Source organism: Girardinichthys multiradiatus, chromosome 7 (assembly GCF_021462225.1).
Source record: "Girardinichthys multiradiatus isolate DD_20200921_A chromosome 7, DD_fGirMul_XY1, whole genome shotgun sequence".
Lineage (NCBI taxonomy): Eukaryota > Metazoa > Chordata > Actinopteri > Cyprinodontiformes > Goodeidae > Girardinichthys > Girardinichthys multiradiatus.
In genome coordinates, this window is record NC_061800.1 from 10357712 (window position 1) to 10381527 (window position 23816).

Here is a 23816-nt window from a genome sequence, read left to right on the forward strand (position 1 = left end):
GCCGCTATCGAAGCATCCTGGGCCTCCATAAGACCTCAGCAGTGCCACAGGCTGATTGCCTCCATGCCATGCCGCATTGAAGCAGTCATTTCTGCAAAAGGATTCCCGACCAAGTATTGAGTGCATAACTGTACATGATTATTTGAAGGTTGACGTTTTTTGTATTAAAAACACTTTTCTTTTATTGGTCGGATGAAATATGCTAATTTTGTGAGTTAAGAATTTTGGGTTTTCATGAGCTGTATGCCAAAATCATCCGTATTAAGACAATAAAAGACCTGAAATATTTCAGTTAGTGTGCAATGAATCTAAAATATATGAATGTTAAATTTTCATCATTACATTATAGAAAATAATGAACTTTATCACAATATGCTAATTTTTTGAGAAGGACCTGTACTTTATGTGTTTTATTCAATAAAAGCATGGTTACGGATAATGCAGTTGTTTGCTTAAGCTTAAAAATAAACATGTTTTAGAAAACTTTCTGTATTCAAACCATTCAACACTAGTGATAAAAAAAAAATAACACAAAATTGCTTTTGCTCTCTGTATTTATTCTTTTCTTTGTGAGGATCATAAATATGTTACAGAGCGAGAACATCAGTCTGGTTATTTACAAGATAAACTAACGTACAACTCACAACGTCTGCTTGTGTTTGCAACACTGAGGCGGGGAAGCCAAAGGGAAGGAGAGAAAACAGCTGCTTAACAGCTCATCTGAGGCGACGCAGACTAGCAAGACTCTGACCTTACCTACACAAACAAATGAAGCAGCTGCTGCTCTGTGGTACAACAGGAAGAGCTCTTGCCAGATATATTTCACATAAAAGGTGATACAGTCATCTAATAAATTAACTGAAAAGTCCAGCAGCAAACTGTTTATTTCTGGTTACTTAACATGCAAACAGAAACTTTGCATGTTAAGTTTAGACTGCAGGAGATGATTTTAAAGACCTTAATGAGTCTAAGAGAGCTGTTCTGAACCTGCACTCAAGAGGAGGTTTGAGATTCAACAGGAATGCGGTTCAGTTTGTGAGTCGGGATCAGCAGCTTTTATTTCCTAGTTCCTGAACACTACTTCAGCCAATTAGAGAAAAGCAGCAAAAAACAACAATGACATGCTTCAGACACTATGAGCCTATAAGCTTTTCTCTTTTACACTGTGAAAAAGAAAAGGTTATTTCCTACAACACACAGACACACAAAAGGTTAAGAACTACAGACACAATTTATGACACTAACCAATATCTTTTTATTTTATTGTTGGCTAAATTGTTGTTTATGTATATTAGTAGTATATAGTATAGTGTACCAGGATGTGAGGTTCAAATAGTTCCAAAGGGACTGTACAAAGAAAGTATGATTAGCTTTCAGGTGGGGATGTTCTGATCCGATCACGGATTTCACCCCAGGCACCTGATTACCTTAATTTTTAGGAACCAGGTATTGGAGTACCTGATGAAACCCAACTCCCAATATCTCCAGGTCATCCTCAATCATCAGCATACTGTGTGCAGCCAGCTTTGAAAACATCTTCAGCAGGAGCAGAGATTAGAGTTTACTGAATACTGCAGGTGTTTGTTTCAAACCGGGTGTGTCTGCATATATTTAAAATACAAAATAAATTATGCTATACCCCGAGTACAGTGACAAGTCGTGAGGACATTAAAGTAACTTTCTCAACAGCGTTAACCCCATGTTGGAGCTGCACGTCCTGTAGAAACTCCTGTTGTGATTTTAATGTATAAACATGCACTGATTTTAATAAAGTACCAGACTGGGAGTTAAGATTGGCAAATGTCTGTATTGCAATGACTTGGATCATATTGGGGACCAAAAAATACTGATTGGGAGATTGGTGATTTCAAGTCAGAAATATCCAAAGGTTTTCTCGAAACTCTTGTGTTAGAAAGGTCCACGACCAACCTCATCCAGCAGCTATTTGCAGTTAATCATCAGCGCTGAAAGGACCCAGAGGATTTCTCCCCCATAATCAATAAAACAGAGCGAGAGACACCAAGTAAACTAAGAGAATCCTGCTGTCACTCATCTTTTGGTTTTCCCATTTCTCCCTTAAAGATTTTAAAAACCGAAAAGGAAGACGTCCTCAAATGAATAAAAACCCAGCTGGCTGCGATGGATCAGCCATGTTTACCATGCCTGAACACGAGCTCCACCACAGGAGCAAATATTTACAGGCTTTTAATCTGAATGCATCGAAGCCGGCAAAGATCAATGAGCCTGAGTCTGAAGAGGTCAAAGTTAATTTAGAAACCTTTCATTCCGCAGTCTGGAGCTGAGGCTAACAGGAGAAACCTTCTAATACTTAAAAAGATAGGCCCCAAGGCTGCTTTGAAACTCACCATCAGCTATATGTGATCGGTAATGAACTAGATGTTGTAGATCTGCCTAAACCATGGAGTAGAGTTACCCAGAGGGCTGTGGGGAGGAAACAGCACATTTTCTGAAACAGTGTCTCTATTAAGATCATTATTAAATCAGAGCTGCTGGGCTTTAAACTCCTGAAGGTCAAGTTGAAAAACTAACATTCTTCTCTGCAGCCATTTCACCTCCTAGCTTGTATAAATGATGCGGCTAAAAACTGATTTTTCTGTCACAAACTGAAGTAAAAACAGAATCAGCTGCTGTGTTTATTCACCAGGTTTTTCTAACAAGTACTGTAGGAGACAGACAGACTGATCACGAGTCATGCTCTCAGAGCTGCAGTGAGTAGAGGAGGGGTTAAAGGCTGAGGGGGTTGTGCGTATCATCTTAGGTGCAATGCAACATTGAAAGATCGTTTGGAAAAACAGGAAGGCTGTTTGCTCGAAGTGAGATCTGTTCAGAGTCTTGCCATCAGGCCACAGAGCCAGTAGGGCGATAGAGATGAAGCTAGATGCATCTTCTGGAGAAGTCGGTCCTACTGTCAGTGAGTGGGGTGGGGGTGGAGGCATGGGTCGCTGAGGGGGGAACAGGGAGAAGTGAGGGTTTCTTAGATGGGCAGCTGAAAGGTGATGTCCACTTGAGCCTCTTTTGCCAAGGAAACAATTTCAGAAAGCTTTACAACCTGAAAACAAGACAAAGGCAACCTTTTTAGCTCCTGTCATTTCACCCATTCACCATTTTGTACTTGTAGAGTTTTAAATGTTTTGTACTCAACTTTGTCAGGTAAGAAAAGTAGCAGAAGATGTATTCTTGGCTTGCGTATGGAAAGTTATGTTTTTACTCAAACAAATAATAAAGAATCCTACACATACACAATATTTGATCTAAACTTTCTGCTTTCAGAGTATACTACATAAAACTATGAATAGTTCTTGCTTTCAGCTAAATAACAGCCACACTTCCAGATGTAATCTGACGCTGGCTCTCAACACTTTGATCACCAACGTTTTCATAGATCAGATGTTTGCGTTATGAAGCTGAAGCGATTTTTCTTCTTGCATCCCAACTCAATTCCTCAGACAGCTACATGTCGACTATATTTTCCTCTTTGTTTCGAGCGCCGGAGCGGCCGAGTCTAATTAACAACGACACAGAGGGCATTGTGTGTTTTTACCATTTTAGCGGCTTCGTCGAGGTCGTCACAGGCCAGGATTTTTAGAGGACTGGAAGCTATCAGAGCTTTGGCATCGTCCACTCTCGTCCCTGAAGACAAGAAGATTTTTATCAAGTCTGAGTTTTTAAACATCTGAGAAGCTCTTAATCGCGGTTTCATAAATGGACACCAGATGTCCTGGAAAGAAATGGTATCATGCAGCAAAGATCAACTGGGAGTTTGATTGAGATAAATGATCGCTGTTCACTGAATTTAAAAAACTGGTTACTTTAGTCAACATCAAGGAAAAAAAGAGTTTAGACAGAGAACTTCCTGCTATGCTTACTATGTAACATTTTTAAACCACCTAATATGTATTTATGTCCTGCTTCAAAAAGTACCAAACTTCCTTGAATTCTTGTCTTAACCAATAATTCTCCCTTAATTTCTGGCCAGCAGCTGCACCTGATCATGACAGCTTGTTGCTCTCTGTGCTTAAAATACTAAAAAATAATTCTATACACCGCATATAGTGACAAGTCGTGAGGAAATGAGGAAAGTAGACAAGTAGAGGACAAAGCAAGAAGAATCTAAACCCACTGTCTTCCTATGAGCAGCATGTTTAACTCAAGTCTTTAAGAGCTTTTCCAGTCATACCTACTGATCGGTACGCAACTTGACATTAAGTGCCTTGCCCAGGAAGACATCAACATGACAGGAGGGAGAATTCATTACGTTCCTACCCTCACCTATGGCCATGAACTTTGGGTCATGACCGAAAAACGAGATCCCGGATACAAGCGGCTGAAATGAGCTTCCTCCGTAGGGTGGCCGGGCACTCCCTTAGGGTTAGGGTGAGGAGGTCGGCCATCCGGGAGGAGCTCGGAGTAGAGCCGCTGCTCCTCCACATCGAGAGGAGCCAGTTGAGGTGGCTCGGGCATCTATACCGGATGCCTCCTGGACGCCTTCCTCAGGAGGTGTTCCAGGCACGTCCCACCGGGAGGAGGCCCAGGGGACGACCCAGGACACGCTGGAGGGACTATGTCTCTCGGCTGGCCTGGGAACGCCTTGGGCTCCCCCTGGAGGAACTGGAGGAGGTGTCTGGAGAAAGGGACGTCTGGGCGTCTCTGCTGAGTCTGCTGCCCCCGCGACCCGGTCCCGGATAAGCGGAAGACGACGAGTACGAGTACGAGAGATGTCATTATCTTAAGATAAAGGATTTCTGCATAATTTAATGAAAATAAACATGAATGTCTGGCAGGTGGCTGAAGGTAAGGTGAACTACCAAGAATACTCTAAACAGTAAACATTTCTCAGTAGACGTCTGGTCTGATAAAAAAAAAAGGTCAGAAAATTAAACAAGATTGAATAAAGATTCTGTGTGAAATTTCAAAAAGGAAACAGGAATCCTTAATGAAAAGTGCAGAACATGTTCAATTTATGTTATATTAAGTGAATACAGAAATAAATATAAAAATAAATTGAAATGTTATTGAAATATTGAAAGGAGGCTGAAATTAAAAAGAGGTGTTACCAGACGGTTGTGTGTGGAAACACTGTGACGCCAAAATAGAAATCAGGAGCAGGAAATGCCGCTCTCAGAAAAACCCAGCTCTGTTTAGGCTCCAAAACACAAACACGTATGCTCTCTGTTTATTCATTCAGCTGTGGAAAACAATGAAACGTACAAAGGATTCACTCCTGCATGACTCCCCTGGTAATACAGACTGTTCAACAGCATAATGCATATCAAACAACATCACAATAACTGCCAGCTAACATAACCTCAGGAGTTGTTGCATTTTCCCCAGGAACCAGACTCTAAAGTAAGAAACGTCCCTCAGAGACAAGGTGCCCCCCAGAGCAGCCGGCGTCCGGCTCTCAAGCCGTCAGTCAAGGTAAAGAGAAGGTTTGTCTCTGTCGGAGGAAAGAAGCTGAAGGCCGTCGCTGATTAAACAAAAGACAAGCTTTCTGTTAACGAAACGTTCTTTGTTTAAACTGGGCTTTCAGTCTGATCCTGACCTAAATATCAGAGTGAAACCTCCATGGGAGCACGCACAAAACAGCTGGACTGCTGTTGTTCAGGATGTTTTCCTCTGGTCTTCCAGGCATTGTACTGATGTAAATCATACAATGATCAAAGCTTTTACATGCATGTTAAATGGAAGCATGTATTATCTTCTCTGGGATTTGTTTTCCACAAAGAACCTGATCTCTCCCACTGCTGAATAAGAAGTGCCCTCCAAAGAGTCTTGTTTCTTTGGTTGTATTTCAAGAAAAGGTTTTGGATGCCAGCAAGAAATCAGCTGGTGACAGGAATCGGCTACTTTTCAGCTGCAGCGGCTCAAATCAGTGACTTCCTGGGCGGAATCTCAAAATCTGTGTCTGAACGCACAGTACGGCATTACCTCTACTCCCACTAAAATTCTGAAGAGAGATCAGAAACTGCTCAAATCAGTACAAGCAGGTCAAGGTTTTTAAATTTTTGAGATCAAAAATCTCTAAATTCTGATCAGTGAATATTTCAATTCTATTAACTGAGGGAAAACAGAGATGAAACAAATGAGTTGTTGAGTTATAGTCCCTAGAAGGTAAAGACCTGATTGAAGGATGTGTACTTAATTTACCTGAGGTATAGCATTAACAGTTCCAATTTCAGCTAAAAGTGATCATCTCACACAATTAAAAACTTCATTGGCCATAATGGAAAAAAAGCAGTGCAGATTTGAGATTATTTTACTTTGACCCTGAGGCAGATGGACAAGTTCAGATGTTGCTCTGTCGATCATCCTATGTTTTTACAGTTAGTAATCCTGTACAGTGTGTTCATTTCTACCCATTTTCACAAAACCTTCAGAGGAAGTCAGCCAGGAAGAACCATGAAGAAACTCCTCACTCTGTCTCCAAGGGCGGGTTAGACACACTACAGAGGAGACTAAATTAGGGAGCTACTACCTGCTTATTTATCTCAAAGCTCATGATGATAGATGAGGATTATAATGAGATTAGCAAATGAAAATCTTTACTCCCTCTTCACCACAACAATCAAACACAAGACCCCAGTCAGTCCTGTTGGTGCCACAAAGCACCCGTCAAGCTTTTATTATGGAAATATGATTTATAGAAGTGAAATTTCTCATTTGCAGAAAATCAAAGCTAACGGTTAAATCTACAACAACACCCTCTTTGCTGGTTAACGCTGTTAGTTTCCCCTTTCTTTGGTGGTACAGTGTGTGTTTTCTGCTGTTACGATGGCTATGTGTGTGTGTGTGGGGTACCTTGTAACCGTACTACGATGGGGATTTTCAGATCCAGGTCTCTCACAGCCATAATGATGCCCTGAGCGATGACATCACACCTCATGATGCCTCCAAAGATGTTGACCAGGATGGCCTGAACCTAAGTTACATAAAACAAAGACAAAATGACAAGCCCCAAATATGGAACTTTAAATAGGACAATTTGTGGATTACACAAATGACAAAAATAAAGTAAAAACAAATCTAAAAGGCTTCAACACAACTGTTTATTTTCTGTGTTGAGGCACCCTGCATGATAAGGAAAACTGGGTTTTTGCTGTTTAGTATATGGAGATAAGGAAGCAACCTGAAACGTCAAGTGTTTGGCGTGGAGCTGTTCCTGGTTAGGTCAGGGAGGGGTAGTGGATGATTTCTTACCTTCCTGTCTGAAGTGATGAGTTTGAACGCCTCCGTCACCTGATGAGCTGTGGCTCCGCCCCCCACGTCCAAGAAGTTGGCTGGTGTGCCGCCGTGGAGCTTGATGATGTCCATGGTGGCCATAGCCAGACCTGCGCCGTTTACTAGAGAGGTCAAAGGCCATTGGTCTGATTAACTGGCATTATAAAGATTATGTAGGTACAGAATATGCTTGTTTTAATTTCAGTGAACACTCTTCAGTGTAGATGTTGAGTGAAGAAGACTCAAAGCTAAGAGATTAAGACTTCGAGCAAATCAGGTCTGGATCTACATGGAGAGAACTATTTCAGTAATACTACTAACACTAACTGATAATAATAGAAGATGCTAAAAAGAGCTAGTGTCATATCAATTATTTTGTATTTGTTTTACAATATTAGTAAACCCTGTTCTACAGCAGTGGACCTCCTTCACACCCAACATGACATCATTTCTGTTTGTACTATAAATAATCAATGACCGCTAACCACAGGAGGGCTAGAAAACAGTCATTTGAATGCTGCTGCTATATCATCTTATACTATCAGTTCTTAAAGAAATATTTGGAATCGGTTATACTGAGCATCGGCGGGCCAAGGATGCAGATCACAAACTGACTACAAAACGTTACTAATATGTAAGGATTCCTAATTCTAAAAAGAAGCACTTAAAGAAAGATGAAGAACGTTCATGAACAGATTCTGTTTTTAAAATGCATGAATGATTTTTCTTAATACATCAGTGAAAAATAACATACATTTACTTGGAAATGTCTTGATGGAGAAATAATGAAAACAACCCCCCCACCCCCTAAAATAGCTTAACTAAGAACGCTGACCCAGACAGCCGATGGTCCCGTCCAGGCCAATGTAGTTGAGGTCAGCCGTGGCTGCCTGCCGGTCGCGGGGGTCCTCCTGACTCCAGTCCCGCATCTCGAACACCTTCTTCTGGCGATACGCTGCGTTGGAGTCAAAGTTGATTTTGGCATCCATGCACATCACTGTTGACAGAAAAAAAGCTAACCTGTCAGGAACGACGACTTTATAAAAGTGATTTTAGGCCTGAAATAGTGTTTAAAACCAGTGATTCAAACTGGCTACTCTTCTCTTCATTGAATGAAAAAAAAATCTACATTTTTGTTTCAACCCTAAACCCAGCCAAGACAGTCTTTCCTCATGTGCAATGACCGTCATAAAGGCGAAAAAGAGACCGCTGCAGCAGCAACACTCCAAATGAAAAACACTTCAGACAGATCAAGACATCCCCAGTTAGAAAATGAATCTGAATCAAGTCAAAATAATTTCCTCTAGGTTTTTTTCCCACCTATGGGTAGAAAGTTATAGTTTCTTGGTATGAGGGATTGCTGCAAAGTCAACAACACAACGCCAGTGACTGTCCACTGTCTCTACATGCTCATCCAGGAGGAGTGAATGCTGCAAGTCACTGACTGGATGCAATCTGCTGGGTTTCCTTAGACAGAAAAACTATTTAACCAACTTGAATAATAAACTGAATTAGACTGCACTGTTTGATAGTTAGGATTCATTTGAATGAATGTACCTGACTTGGAATCTGTATGATTCGATTGAATTGAATTTGACATGTGAATTGGTGTTATATAAATAAAATGAATTGAATAATGACGCTGTTTAAGAATTATTCAGTCACTATACATTACATATAACAGGACAGATATTTTACAGTAGTTAAAAAAAAAATCTGTAACAAAATATCCTTACAAAAATACATTAAACTTCAGTAAAATGAAGAAACCTAACCCAAGATACATGTCAGGCCTCTATTTACAGTTTCACCATCTTACCATTTAAAAGGAAATGGTGCTTGAAAGCACAATATGAGGAGGTTTTTAGTACTGCTAGTTCTACAGGAAGAGAAACCACCCCAGCTTTCCCCAAGGCCACACCACCATTCAACCTCTATTCCCAATCCTTCCTCTGTTTTTTAATACATTTCTTCTTAATGGTCAGCAGGTCTGAACCTCGTTTATAAGAAGGTATTTTTAGTCCTTTATTTATTGTATCTGCAGAAATTCTCTTTCTTTCTTTCTTTCTTTCTTTCTTTCTTTCCGTCCATCATTAAGGAATCTCAGGGTCAATCACAGCGCTCCTTCCTCCTGAATATTCCTAAATATAACACAATGCTATAACATCTTTTGAAGCCGACCTTTTTAAAATCAGCTTGTTGTGTGAACACAACTTGTGTTCCCAGTTTGACAGTCATCAGCTAAACTGGTACTTGTCATTTACCACAGAGGTCAGGGTTCCGCCTCCTCATACGGGTGTATTTAAGCAACGCAGCTCCTTCCTGAGGATCTCATCACCATCGGTAGGTCGAGTCATTAGCTCTGTGTCGCTGACCACAGCGCCTACATGCAGAGCTCAAAGAGAAGTCCATCTTTTGATCATTTCCATCGACTGACATATTTCTCTCTGCAGGATAGGCATCAACTTAACTTCAATGAGGCTGGGACAAAAATAGCCGCGACCTTAACCAAAGGTTAAACACGCATGTGGAGGCCTACACTCATGTAAACGTAAAGTCAAGTCTGCAGCTGGACTTCATTCCTGCGATTATCCCCGTCAACATGGACCATCCTATACAACGTTCCCAAAACTAACCATAGGCATAAAAACAGAATCTTTCAGTAATAATGATGAAATAATGAGCCAATTAGGATCAAATAAAATAGTCAAATAAAAATCTAGAGCAGCCCTGTTAGAGCACAGCAACAAGGTTACATAGAGACATGAACAGATGTGTTTGCTCCTCTGGTAAAGATGCATAAACAGCTTGAAATAAATGAAAATCTAATGAAAACAAACGTATTCCCCTTTTGATGCACTCAAAAAACCCGACATTTAATTTTTATTCAACAGTTTTATTCTCCTAGTTATATTTTGTACAACCCCCTTGTTGCCAGTAAGGCAGCCTAATGTCTTCTATAACATTCTACAAAGCTGGAGCATACAGACAGATCCATCTTGGACCATCTCTCTTTGCAAAACCCCCTTAGATCATCCAGAGCTCTGGGTCCTTCTCTATAGAATAAGTAGGTGTGTGAAAGGAGGTCGACTTTGTTTCTGGTGCATCATTTAGGTGATGATTTGACCACGTTTTGGATTTTATCCCGCTGAAAGACCCACTGATGACCCATTTTCAGTTTACAGGTAGAAGACCCCAGAGTTCTTTTTAAAATGTCGTATTAGTTCAAAGATTTCCTGATGCTATTCATTACATCGAGGTTCCCAGGGCCGTTGGAAGAGAAACAGGCCCACAGCATCACAGATCCTTCACCATGCTCAACAGTGAGACTGAGGTGCCCCGAGGGTCACCACTGTTACCCCAAGCCCACCTAAAGTGTTTGTTGCCACAAAGTCCACTGTTAGTCACATCAGGCATAAGCACTTTGTTCCAGTTAAAGGTGCAGTAGACAAACTCCACATGTTTACATTTATAACGGTAGGAAAGATAAGGTCTTTTTCCTGGCATCCTTCCCAAACAACTGGTCAGCATCTACAGTACATCGAGCCCAACAGTTGACATAAAGTTGGTGGTCCCGAGATGCTGCTCTGTGCTGCACTTCAACAATGATTGGATTGTTCCACGTTTTCTCCAGTGTAAAGATCTACTACTGGAATAAAATATTACTTTATTGATTTATCTTTACCAGGAGGGCCAGCAGATTTGTTCATGTCTGTAAGTGAAAAATATTAAACTAATACAAGGAGATTCATCTGCAATAAATGTGAAATAAATGTGAAAATGTTGGAAGGCAATTATAGAACATCCTCATTGGGAAACTGTACTTTAATTCAAACAAACTGACCCAAGCTTTAGGATTCAGGGGGAAAATCTGTCATACGTCCAACAATATTGCTATAAATCCCCAGCTTTGCTTTCCACATTTAGTTCTTTGCTGAACAAATCTGACCTGACGTCAGTAGGCACCGACGTCAGGTCAGATCCCTTATGCATGATGCATTTCCTGGTCATGTCAAAGGGCAACTGTGTGGATGTGGTATGTGATAACAACCCTTGAAAGTACAAATGTGTTCGTACCGATACCAGAGGAGTCCTCCACCATAGGATTGATCTCCACCATGGAGGCGTCGTACTTGATGAAAACATTGTAAAGTTTGATCATGTTCTCCGCCGCCTCATCCACCAGAGCTGCTGGGAAGCCCATCTTCTGAGCGACCTGTGGCAACACAAAGCACAACATTGTGGGTTATCACATCTCATGAGGATATGCCCACATTTAGAGTGGATACCATTATAGATTATAGATAAGATTACTTTTGGTTTGAATCGTTATCTGTACCCACAGCTGGCAGAGCTGAGGAGGCTCACTGTACAACAGACTGAATATTAATCTTCTTAACAGCTATGAGAAAAGGGGCTAAAGTATCTCCCCTAACAACTATAGGACTTATATAAAATTTCTGCTCCGTTTTAGGAACTAAATTTATTTAAATCCAACCTGGACCAAACACCAAGACCATGCCACAGCCACATAACCTGTGGGCTTCCCAAAGGTTCAGTTCTGGGTCCATTAAAATTCTTTTTCTAGGTTTTTCCATCAGATGGCATCATTTAGCCTTTTTAAAAAACTTCCCATCATTCTCACCCCGATGATATTTAGCTTTATGTGTCTTTTAATCCTTGGTCACATACAGATCATTTAAATTTAGGTGGGGACGGCATTATATCTGTGCCACCAAAACTATGGAAGAGTTTGCAGCTTCATTTAGCTGACTAAATAATTATTTGCTAGTGTGGCCTTATTTATTATGGACTTAATGGAGTTTTTGTCAGTTGTCTAAAAGGTTTCATCCATTATAATGAGCTTTGACTGCTTAAGAATGAGGTGAATTAACACACTGAAGTCCTGTTAGGCACAGATGAGCTCAATATGCAGCCAAGGAATCCACTGATTGTCATTTTATTCATTAATGATGTAAAAACACATTTAAAATAAGTTTGATATATTTACTAGGGATGTAACGGTACACAAAAACAACAATAAAAAACATATTTTGGTACTCAAGTTTTATTATGTTCTAAAACCTTAGAAAGTGGAGAGTCTTGAACTGACTGGAGATTTGGTTGGAATTTTTTCAGTGAATAAAACAGTATGAGCAGGCAGAGCCAATGACTGGATAAATGGAGTATTCAACAATATAACTGGTAAAAAACAAATGTTCAGAGGTTGCCTCCCTTTGGAGAAAAAATACTTTCAGGTGAAAAAGCTTTAAAATAATGTCCAAACAAAAGCTAATTTCAGGAAGTTAAAGAGTGACAGAAAGCTGCGCCATTTATTTATTAGGACTGTCATACCAGCCTCCACCAGCAGGGGTCAATCATGGATTTAACTGCAAAATAAATTAGATGCCAAGTGTGGTTCTTTATGAAACCTAAGGACATTAAAACTTTTTAGGCATCAAACACGATGAGGCCATTTATATCAAGCAGCTGTCAATGTGAAGAATGAGGAACAGAACATGATTTTCAAGTATTTAAAGCAGTGATCCAATCTGTTTCTAATCAAACACAACCCACTGGAATATGAACATCCACTCAGAAACCTTCACCTCTCTTGTTCTTTGAACAGTTGAAACATCTCCAGCCAGCTTTGTGACTTGGCATATCCACTATTGATTGTACCTTGACAGCCTGCTCCTTCTTAATACCCTCCACAATGTCAATGGGCTCTTTCACTATGGCGTCTGGATTTTCTGCCGCCACATCTTCGATGTTCACGCCCCCCTGCGAGCTGCCAATCAGCACAGGACCCTGTAGGAAACAAGAGGAAGGTATGGAGAGTGAATGCATTGGTTCTAGTCTCAGTACACATGAAGCAAGTTCAGAAAGAATTCACTGCTCAATTAAATGCTTGGTAAATTATTCTGTCATATTACAGAAACAGGAAATTAAAATCAAATCATTATTAAACAAAAATCTGCAATATTCCCCGTTTTGGCTAAGTGAATTTTGTCTACAGGGTTCCTGCATATTTTATAAATCAGCATTCCAATCATTTATTGCATGTTATAAATGATTTCCGAGTTGGAAAAAAACAAACTAAACACCATCCCTGAGCCTAGAGGAATTTATCTGCGTTATTGGGTCAGTCTAACCAGCAGCACAAACAGCCACATTAGTTTATTGAAGAAAGACTAACAAAAAGAGGGCTAACAGGCAGTTGCTCTGGATTCTTATCACAGAATAACACCATTAACAGAGAGTCTGAGCAAAGGATTTGTCAATTCATTTCAGGGCATTCAGCTGAATCCCATCATCTCTGAAACAGATTGATTGTGAATGCAAAGTCACGGCTGGAGTGATGATCTGTGTTTGATTTGAGAACGCAGCTGCATCAATAAAAATGCGTTATCACAAGTTTTCCTGATTGAAGCTCATCACGACAGGCTGTTCAAGGTCCAAACGCCACTTCATTAGCCGTCTCCTAAATTCTGTGTATTTAACCCAGTTTCATCATTCCCCTTTTCCTCTGCAGTAGATAGGATCAACACCACCAAGAAGAAGCCCAATGAGATGTATTAAAACATGTTAGAATCTAGAACTAAATACGCTGCTTAAAACAATCAAAGGACTCATCAGAACTCATGCTGGATATTCGTACTGATATGGAATTGGTAATGTTTTAGTTGCCACATCATTTGATGAAAATGATCAACCCACAGAGGGCTTAATCCAAAGTCACTGAGAAGTTGAAACTGTAAAACCGGGGCAGCAGGCTAGTTCAATTTGCTGAATGGTACTCAGCATGTGCTTGTATGCATGCTCCTTATGAGATGACAGATGTTGTCCTGGGGTATCTTCTCCCAGGGCATCACTGAGCTCCTGGACAGTCTGAGGCGCAACCTGGTGCCGTCCAATGGACCTAAACACGATGCCCCAGAGATATTCTATTGGATTTAGGTCAGGGGAGCATGGAGGCCAGTCAGTGGTATCAATGGCTTCATCCTCCAGGAAATGCCTGCATACTCTTGCCACACTAGGCAGGTCATTATCATGCACCAGGAGGAACCCAGGACCCACTGCTCCAGTGAAGGGTCTAACAATGGGTCTAAGGATTTCATCCTGATAACCAAATGGCGGTTATGGTGTCATCATTAATCCTGTACAGGTCTGTGGTTCCCTCCATGGACATGCCTCCCCACACCAACACTGACTCTCCTCCAAACCGATCATGCTGAACAGTGTTGCAGGCAGCATGGCGTTCATCGCAGCTTCTCCAGACCCTTTCATGTCTGTCACATGAACTCAGAGTTGAAAAGAAAAGGGCGCCAGTGCCAAACAGGGATTCTCGTGTTCTCTGGCAAATGCCAGTCAAGCTCCATGGTGTCGGGCAGTGGACACAGGGCGTAGTAGCGGACACCTACACCTGCAAAACTATTCCAGTTTTTGGGGTCGTCTCATTGTTGCCCCTTTGGGCCGACAGTGGTAGGGGTCCGTCGTGTAACTGGTGGGTTGCAATTTCAAACCCTCTGTCTGGCTCAGTCGTGTCCTTGCGCAAGACACTTCATCTACCTTGCCTGCTGATGGTGGTCAGAGGACTTGGTGGTGCTGATTGTATGGCATTCTTACTTCTGTCAGTCTGCCCCAGGGCAGCTGGGGCTACTATGTAGCTCACCACTGTCAGTGTGTGAATGCGTGTGGATGACTGATTGTAGTGTACAGTGCTTTGGGGCCTCTGGGGACTTGATAAAGCACTATACAAGTGCAGACCATTTACTTTAGTACATCTGTTGCTAATTTCATCATAACAACTCCCTCTACTACTGAACTGACCAGATCAATGTTCCAGAAGTTTTATGAAATATCTAGACGGTTTACACTCTACCCCTGCTGCGTTTAACTGATCCTAACCAGGGACACGACTTCAGGGACGCCTCATGTGATGAACAAATCTTTTTAATACAACACTGCCCCCTAGTGGTGTTAATCTGCACAACCATGGCGACCCTGTAAACCTTTGTGATGCCTTCAGGTACATCTAACATCTGAATTCACATGACCATGACATATTGCAAAGAAAAAAACAAAAAAAACAACCTGTGTTTATAAGGCCCACTGTAAATGGATACCTTCCAATCTAGCCTCAGTATGTCAGTGGGTCCTCTCACCTGATAAGACCTCTCCATTGTGATGGCGAAGTAGTACTCTCTGCGCGGGTACCTGCGCTCGCAGATGAACACTTGGTTGCAGATTCGACCCGCCTCCCCGGTCTGTTTGGTGTACAGTTTTTGACCAATCATCTGAGAGGAAATGTCTCGGGCCTCCTCTGGACTGCAGACAAAACAAAGGACGAAGATTTAAAGGTGCTCTTTAGGCTCATTTAGATAAAACAAAGTCATCACCAGCTCAAAAAATTACTTTTTCTGGTAGAGTCTTATTATTATTACTTATTATTAATTTTAGGCATGAAAGTTTATTGTTATGTGGAAGTTATAGATAGTTAATGTGTACCACCGCTGCTGGTGACAAAGACATGCTGCAAATAAGTTAGTATGTAAGGAGCTGAAACAGGGAGCAATCGGATTGGATCAGAACCATTAGCACCTCCTTTTCCCCAGGATTGTGTGTACAGATCTACACACGTGGACAAAATTGTTGGTACCCCTCGGTTAATGAAAGAAGAACCCACAATGGTCACAGAAATAAATGGAATCTGACAAAGGTAATAATGAATACAAATTCTATGAAAATGAACAAATGAAAGTCAGACAGGAGAAAAATTGATGACAAAACAAAGAGACGGATAATACGAACGGTAACAAAAGAACCCAGAAAAACTTCTAAAGAGGTTAAAGGTGAACTTCAAGCTCAAGGAACATCAGTGTCAGATCGCACCATCCGACGTTGTTTGAGGCAAAGTGGACTTAATGGGAGACGACCAAGGAGACCATTGTTGAAAACAAAATCATAAAAAGCCAGACTGGAATTTGCCAAACTACATGTTGACAAGCCACAAAGCTTCCTATGGACAGATGAGACAAAAATTTTACTTTTTGGCAGGACACATCAGCTCTATGTTCGCAGACAGAAAAAAGAAGCATATGAAAAAAAGAACACTGTCCCGACTGTGAAACATGGAGGAGGCTCTGTTATGTTCTGGGGCAGCTTTGCTGCATCTGGTACAGGGTGTCTTGAATCTGTGCAGAAAAAAATGAAATCTCAAGACTATCAAGGGATTCTAGAGAGAAATGTGCTGCCCAGTGTCAGAAAGCTTGGTTTCAGTCGCAGGTTATGGGTCTTGCATCAGAATAATGACCCAAAACACACAGCTAAAAACACCCAAGAATGGCTAAGAGGAAAACATTGGACTATTCTGAAGTGGCCTTCTATGAGCCCTGACCTAAATCCTATTGAGCTTCTTTGGAAGGAGCTGAAACATGCTGCCTGGAAAAGGCACCCTTCAAACCTGAGACAACTGGAGCCGTTTGCTCATGAGGAGTGGGTCAAAATACCTGCTGAGAGGTGCAGAAGTCTCATTGACCGTTATAGGAATCGTTTGTTGCAGTGATTGCCTCAAAAGGTTCTGCAACAAAATATTAAGTTAAGGGTACCATCATTTTTGTCCAGGTCTGTTTCGTGAGTTTATTTTTTTTAATAATTCTGTTGAAGCGTGTTTGAAAAGCAATGTCTGACTTTCATTTGTTCATTTTCATAGAATTTTTATTCATTATTACCTTTGTCAGATTCATGTTATTTCTGTGACCATTGTGGGTTTTTCTTTCATTAACCGAGGGGTACCAACAATTTTGTCCACATCCTGACTGTGCAGCATTAAATCATAAGTTTGTGCTTATTACAAACTGAGTTAATCATTATAACAACCTGTGGATGTTTGTTCATTCAAGAGGCAACAGAAGATCAGGCACTGCTTGCAAAGGTACTGATTACATCTGTCCTCATGGTAACTACTGCAGACAGCAGGCCCCAGTGGTCCTTAGAATTATTCTGTGTGGCCCGTGACTGCAGTTCAGAAATGGACCAGCACAGCTAATGGATGCAGGGTGAGATTTTCACTGACAAATTCAAATCATTTTAAAATGGAAAATATGTGCAGCAGCATAAAGAATTTATTTTAATCAATCATGTCTTTTGCTTTCATTTTAATTTCATAGAACCATAAACATCCACAGTGTTGTATTAAACTTGGCTTAATGCACAGAGTGTTGAAGAAACAAAGACCTGTTTCATGTTATTTAGCTGAGAATATGCACCAAGAAAAAAAAATTTGAATCAATCCAAAACATTATGGAATTTTCTACTAAAATCCTAGTTAGCCTAAAATGCCGCTTATTTTTGTCTTTTCAATAAAAAACATTTTTGACAAGTTTAAAATAACCAGAATTGAAGTTTCTAAGCATGTGGATACCATTAATAGCAATCATTTATCTTATGTTAATGTTAAATGTTCTTAGTTTGACTCAAGTTTTTTGCTCAGTGACAGAATTCGGGTTAAAGTCACTGGACAAAAAAAGTACACCTTTTAAAAAATTCAAGGGTTGTAACCTACAGTATAATGTTAAAACATCGGGTGAAAAAAATACAAACAAACCACAAACTACAACAAAATGTATTCTTTATTTTAATGCTTATTAAAAGGTGGAAACATTTGTTAAAAACTGAGTACATCCCTAAAAAAAAAAACAATATATGAACAAGAGGATGTACTTTCTTTTTACCATGACTGTACTTACGAGTAGACGATCCTCACTCCACCCTTCAGACCACCCTCAAACGTCCCCTTCCCCCTCCCTCCAGCCAGCACCTGAGCTTTTACCACCAGGTCCTTGGAACCTAAACAAAAACACACCGGATGTCAGAAAACCTTGATCCTTACCATGGCAATGTGACTAAACAGAGAAAACTGACTAAACAAAACTGAAAATACTCTCCAGAAAAGTTGTAAGGTTTTGTAAATGGAGCTAAACTTTATTCCTGTAATCTAATTGGCCCATTGATCATGATGATCACTGATGATACCTTCTTACTTGGCTGTATTTGTACAATCATTAAATGATGGCAGCAGCAACCTCAAAAAGCTGAAAGGAATGTTTAACATTTCTTTCAGGTTCGCCTTTTTTAACCATAAAGGAACCGTTTCAGTCTTTAGTTGCTCAACGCTATACTCTGATCCTCTTCATAACGATTCACCAGAAATGTTCAATAGGAGATAGATGCGGCCAACAAGCATGTCAAGATGCTAGAAACATTGAACTTATTTTCATGGAGAAATTTCTCTGATAACCAGTAAGCCAGGATTTAACCCTGTTTGGAGGAATAGGAGGTAAAATGGAAAAAAAAAATTGTTTCTGGTCATCATCCACTTTTTCAGTTCATCTCTAATGTTTATAATTTAATAAAAAGATGTTTAAAAAAACAAACATATTTAGAATTCATCTTACTAGAGCTGCATGAAAATAATCAACTGGCCCTTTAAATGTTGCAGCCATAAGGAACTGTAGGACTAAATCACTGCTCTTCCTTTTAGGACCAACGGTCCTGCAGCTTGGATATATTTGATTAGTTAATCAATTAAGAATTCATTAATTACACCTTTAGTGGATGCTCATTCATATCCAATCCTCTGACCTCTCACCTCTTAGCTGTTCATCTCAAGATTTGTATGGACTGTTTTGGCAAATGTGTTTTCTTAAATCCATTTGCGACCTCAGAAATGACATGTATTTAACAAAACGATTGAAACAGAACCACATTTAGTTTTACTTTAAGACAACACCTGTGTGAAACTGTGCTTGGACTCAGAGTTTCTTACCGATCTGCTTAGCCACAGTGTACGCCTCATTGGAGGAGCTGGCCACCATTCCCGCCGGTACAGCGATCCCGGCCTCTTTCAGCAGGCCTATGCTCATGTACTCGTGTAGGGAGAGGTTCCTCTGCTGCTGCCGCAGGTGGGGAGGCTGCAGCTGGGACACATGGCCACCAAACACACCGGCGGAGCCACCAAGAACCTGAGAGACAACGGAGAGGAGACGAACACCCAACCAATAAGTAATGAAAATGTCTGCAGCTACTGAACACTTTATTGTTTATGTCTCTGCTTAATGTCAGATCCTACATATGATAAACCAGCTGGGTAACCTTTGTCATTAAAGGGATTTTATAAATGGGTGCAGCCTGTGTGGGAGAGAGGACACCATGTCATGTAGGAGAAGCTCCATGACCAACTGCTATGGAGCCGGTCCATGCAGCTGACCAATCGAGGACTGGGCATAGACCAGTTAAAGCCCATTTATACTCAACGTCAACTAGGAAGATGGACGGCGTCTTCTGTTCGTCTACTGCATTCATTTCACGTGTTTTTTGGTCCGTCACCTGGGAGCGTACCCAAATGCAACAAGGGGAGCAATACCACCAGTAATCTTGGGGGCAGTGTGACGCAATATAGCTCAGTGAAAGGAACGAAGAAGACGATCACAGAAAAGGTGGAACTTCTCCATCGACATCCTGACAGCAAAGCAGCAGGCCTGCTGTTAATCCTACATCCTGATACTGTGGTGAATATTTGAGTTAAACCCCGAAGCATTTCTGGAAGCAGTGAAAACTACCACCACCCATCAACCAGGACAGCAGTTAGTTGTCATGGAGACATGATGTAGGTTGGTGGACAGATATTGCTGACCAAGCATTCCAACTAACTCTTAGGAAGCTCCCCCTGCTGGCTCTTCCCCGACATTAAACCCCATTAGACCCCTTAATTGATCAAATGAACAATATATTGTTTTGCAAAAAAATGTCAGTTGTATTGAATGGCAACAAAAGGCAAAAAGAAAGTACTACACGGACGGGTAACTTTGTTGCAACATAAGCACAGTGTTTTCTGCCCGGGGCATTCCAGAGGCAACACTGGAAACCCAGCTGAGGATGTGAAACAAAGGGTTTCTCAGACTGAGTCAGCAGGACATCTCAGAGTTTTATCCTTAAGAGAACAATGTTTAACACAACCTGATAACAGCTACGAGGAGCACTGATGCTGGGATTTATTCTAGGCCACACAGTACACCATCAAAATGCATCTTTTAAAAATGCCATTAGCCAAGTACGCCGTTTTTGACTCAGGAACATTTCTGAGTCTTACTTTTGCAGTAAAACACTGCAGATCTTTTAAGTCTAAATAATACTAGCAACACACACGAATCATTTCAACTGATTCTGTTAACGTTATTTTACTCTGATGGCTGCACGTGCTGAGGGAGGCTAGTTGCATATTATAACATATTCTCATACACATATGAAGATAATAATGGAGTCATGAACTGTGTATTTTAAACCCATTTTAGAGTGAATCACAAGACTTCTAAAGCCCTAGATTTCTCTAAGTTTAGACAGCACCATAGATCATTTTTATTTAGCTGATACACAAAGTGAGGAAAACAAACATTCATGTATATAAAATTTTATTTAACATGATTCCTGCTTTTGCTTACAATCAGATTCAGGAGCAGGATGACCTAAGCTAAATACAGGCCAATCCTGGAAGGAACCCCGTTGAATGGTGCGAAAGACGTGATGCTGGAGCAGAGGTTCACCAAAGACCCTAAACATACCACTAGAACTACAATGGAATGAAGACCTGCCCCAATCATGCCTTTCCTGGCCCATACTGGCTTCCAGTCTCTTTAAGGTCTGACCTGATTATACCAATTTCACAGTTTTCAATCCAGCAAAAAAAGGGTATGATCCTAATCTTTATATGATCATGTAATTATAGACAAAAAACGGAGATTTTAGTTCTAATGCATTTAATGCATCTGAAAAGAAAATTCTGATTTTTCAGTATTTGACCTGCTGTCGACAGATCATATAGGATAAAGAAAAAAAATGAGCTGGTTCTGATCTCTGGTTGATTGGTGCATCTCTAATGGAAGTGTTAAGGTGTATCAGAATAGTCCACCCAAAGTCCAGACTGTGATTGTAACAAGACAAAATGTGAAAACGTTCAAGGGGTTCTGACTACTTTATCAAGGCAATACTGTGTGAACTGATCTGTTAATAAAGGCAAGCGAAGAGGCCTAGTCTAGTAAAGAGTTTGGCCGTTTTGACGTAAAATTAGTCTTAGTCACTTTATGTGACTACATAATATACAGGTCCTTCTCAAAATATTAGCATATTGTGATAAAGTTCATTATTTTCCATAATGTCATGATGAAAATGTAACATTCATATATTTTAGATTCATTGCACACTAACTGAAATATTTCAGGTCTTTTATTGTCTTAATACGGATGATTTTGGCATACAGCTCATGAAAACCCAAAATTCCTATCTCACAAAATTAGCATATTTCATCCGACCAATAAAAGAAAAGTGTTTTTAATACAAAAAACGTCAACCTTCAAATAATCATGTACAGTTATGCACTCAATACTTGGTCGGGAATCCTTTTGCAGAAATGACTGCTTCAATGCGGCGTGGCATGGAGGCAATCAGCCTGTGGCACTGCTGAGGTCTTATGGAGGCCCAGGATGCTTCGATAGCGGCCTTTAGCTCATCCAGAGTGTTGGGTCTTGAGTCTCTCAACGTTCTCTTCACAATATCCCACAGATTCTCTATGGGGTTCAGGTCAGGAGAGTTGGCAGGCCAATTGAGCACAGTGATACCATGGTCAGTAAACCATTTACCAGTGGTTTTGGCACTGTGAGCAGGTGCCAGGTGGTGCTGAAAAATGAAATCTTCATCTCCATAAAGCTTTTCAGCAGATGGAAGCATGAAGTGCTCCAAAATCTCCTGATAGCTAGCTGCATTGACCCTGCCCTTGATAAAACACAGTGGACCAACACCAGCAGCTGACACGGCACCCAGACCATCACTGACTGTGGGTTCTTGACACTGGACTTCTGGCATTTTGGCATTTCCTTCTCCCCAGTCTTCCTCCAGACTCTGGCACCTTGATTTCTGAATGACATGCAGAATTTGCTTTCATCCGAAAAAAGTACTTTGGACCACTGAGCAACAGTCCAGTGCTGCTTCTCTGTAGCCCGGGTCAGGCGCTTCTGTCGCTGTTTCTGGTTCAAAAGTGGCGTGACCTGGGGAATGCGGCACCTGTAGGCCATTTCCTGCACACACCTGTGCACGGTGGCTCTGGATGTTTCTACTCCAGACTCAGTCCACTGCTTCCGCAGGTCCCCCAAGGTCTGGAATCAGCCCTTCTCCACAATCTTCCTCAGGGTCCGGTCACCTCTTCTCGTTGTGCAGCGTTTTCTGCCACACTTTTTCCTTCCCACAGACTTCTCACTGAGGTGCCTTGATACAGCACTCTGGGAACATCCTATTTGTACAGAAATGTCTTTCTGTGTCTTACCCTCTTGCTTGAGGGTGTCAATAGTGGCCTTCTGGACAGCAGTCAGGTCGGCAGTCTTACCCATGATTGGGGTTTTGAGTGATGAACCAGGCTGGGAGTTTTAAAGGCCTCAGGAATCTTTTGCAGGTGTTTAGAGTTAACTCGTTGATTCAGATGATTAGGTTCATAGCTCGTTTAGAGACCCTTTTAATGATATGATAATTTTGTGAGATAGGAATTTTGGGTTTTCATGAGCTGTATGCCAAAATCATCCGTATTAAGACAATAAAAGACCTGAAATATTTCAGTTAGTGTGCAATGAAAATAAAATATATGAATGTTACATTTTCATCATGACATTATGGAAAATAATGAACTTTATCACAATATGCTAATATTTTGAGAAGGACCTGTATGGCGATATGAGACAAATGCAGTCCAGCTAGGGGACAACTGCTGCCGGCGGGGGTCACTAAGCTCCACCGCGCCACTTGAGCGTTGAAATCCTCACTTAAAACGACTTAAACTACCAGTGAAATGAGACTGAAGTGATCTGCTGTATGTGATCGCTCCTGTTGCTTCAACACTGACAGCTAGCCATGCTAACACCGGATTCCCGCTAGTTAGCATGTTAGCCAAAACAACGGAAACTCTATGGAGTTGTGCTAATGTCAGATTTGACCCCTTCAGCTATTTAGGAAGCTGTATGTGTCAGGCGAAAGTGCAACGAAGTATGGGACATATGTTACTAAAGCCAAAAGGATTCTCTTTCATTTCGGAACGAAATTACCTTAGAAGCGGAGCTGATAGTGTTCCTGGCCCCCGAAGATCTCAGGCTAGCCGTCAAACAGCCGCAAATCAGGGACGTCGCCATGTCTCCCGATACAACCAAGAAGTGAGGAACGCGCATGCGTAGCTAGCTTAAAAATTTGGCAAACCCGCGTGCAACCTTTAGGTGCTGTCGGAAATAATGAAACACTATTATTGTAAAGACAAATAAACAGTAAAGAAGTAAAATACAACAGGGATATTAGAAAACATAATTTTACAAAGCGAACAGTTGTTATTTGCTGATGAATTAATTGGTTAGGAATTATATAAAACCATTATCAGAAAATGTATGACTTTTTAAGGGATTTAATAATTTACCTTCCGTTTCCGCCACCAACGAAAATCAGGAGTTCTGAAACTATACTAAAGACGCAATTCAAACACTGGAGTA

At 40.9% G+C, this 23816-nt stretch overlaps 1 protein-coding gene across 1 annotated transcript; it reads right to left on the reverse strand.

Moving 5' to 3' along the window:
• Positions 1–536: 536 nt before the first annotated feature.
• Positions 537–23530, reverse strand: sucla2 (succinate-CoA ligase ADP-forming subunit beta). Its single transcript, XM_047370950.1, has 11 exons — positions 23385–23530; positions 19070–19265; positions 17991–18090; positions 15408–15570; positions 12922–13050; positions 11317–11455; positions 8075–8236; positions 7219–7361; positions 6820–6940; positions 3563–3651; positions 537–3070 (listed from the first exon to the last, which is right to left on the reverse strand). Exons 1-11 carry the CDS (start codon positions 23502–23504, stop codon positions 2996–2998), a joined length of 1437 nt encoding a protein of 478 aa, XP_047226906.1. The 5' UTR covers positions 23505–23530; the 3' UTR covers positions 537–2995.
• Between the last annotated feature and the right edge of the window lie 286 nt (positions 23531–23816).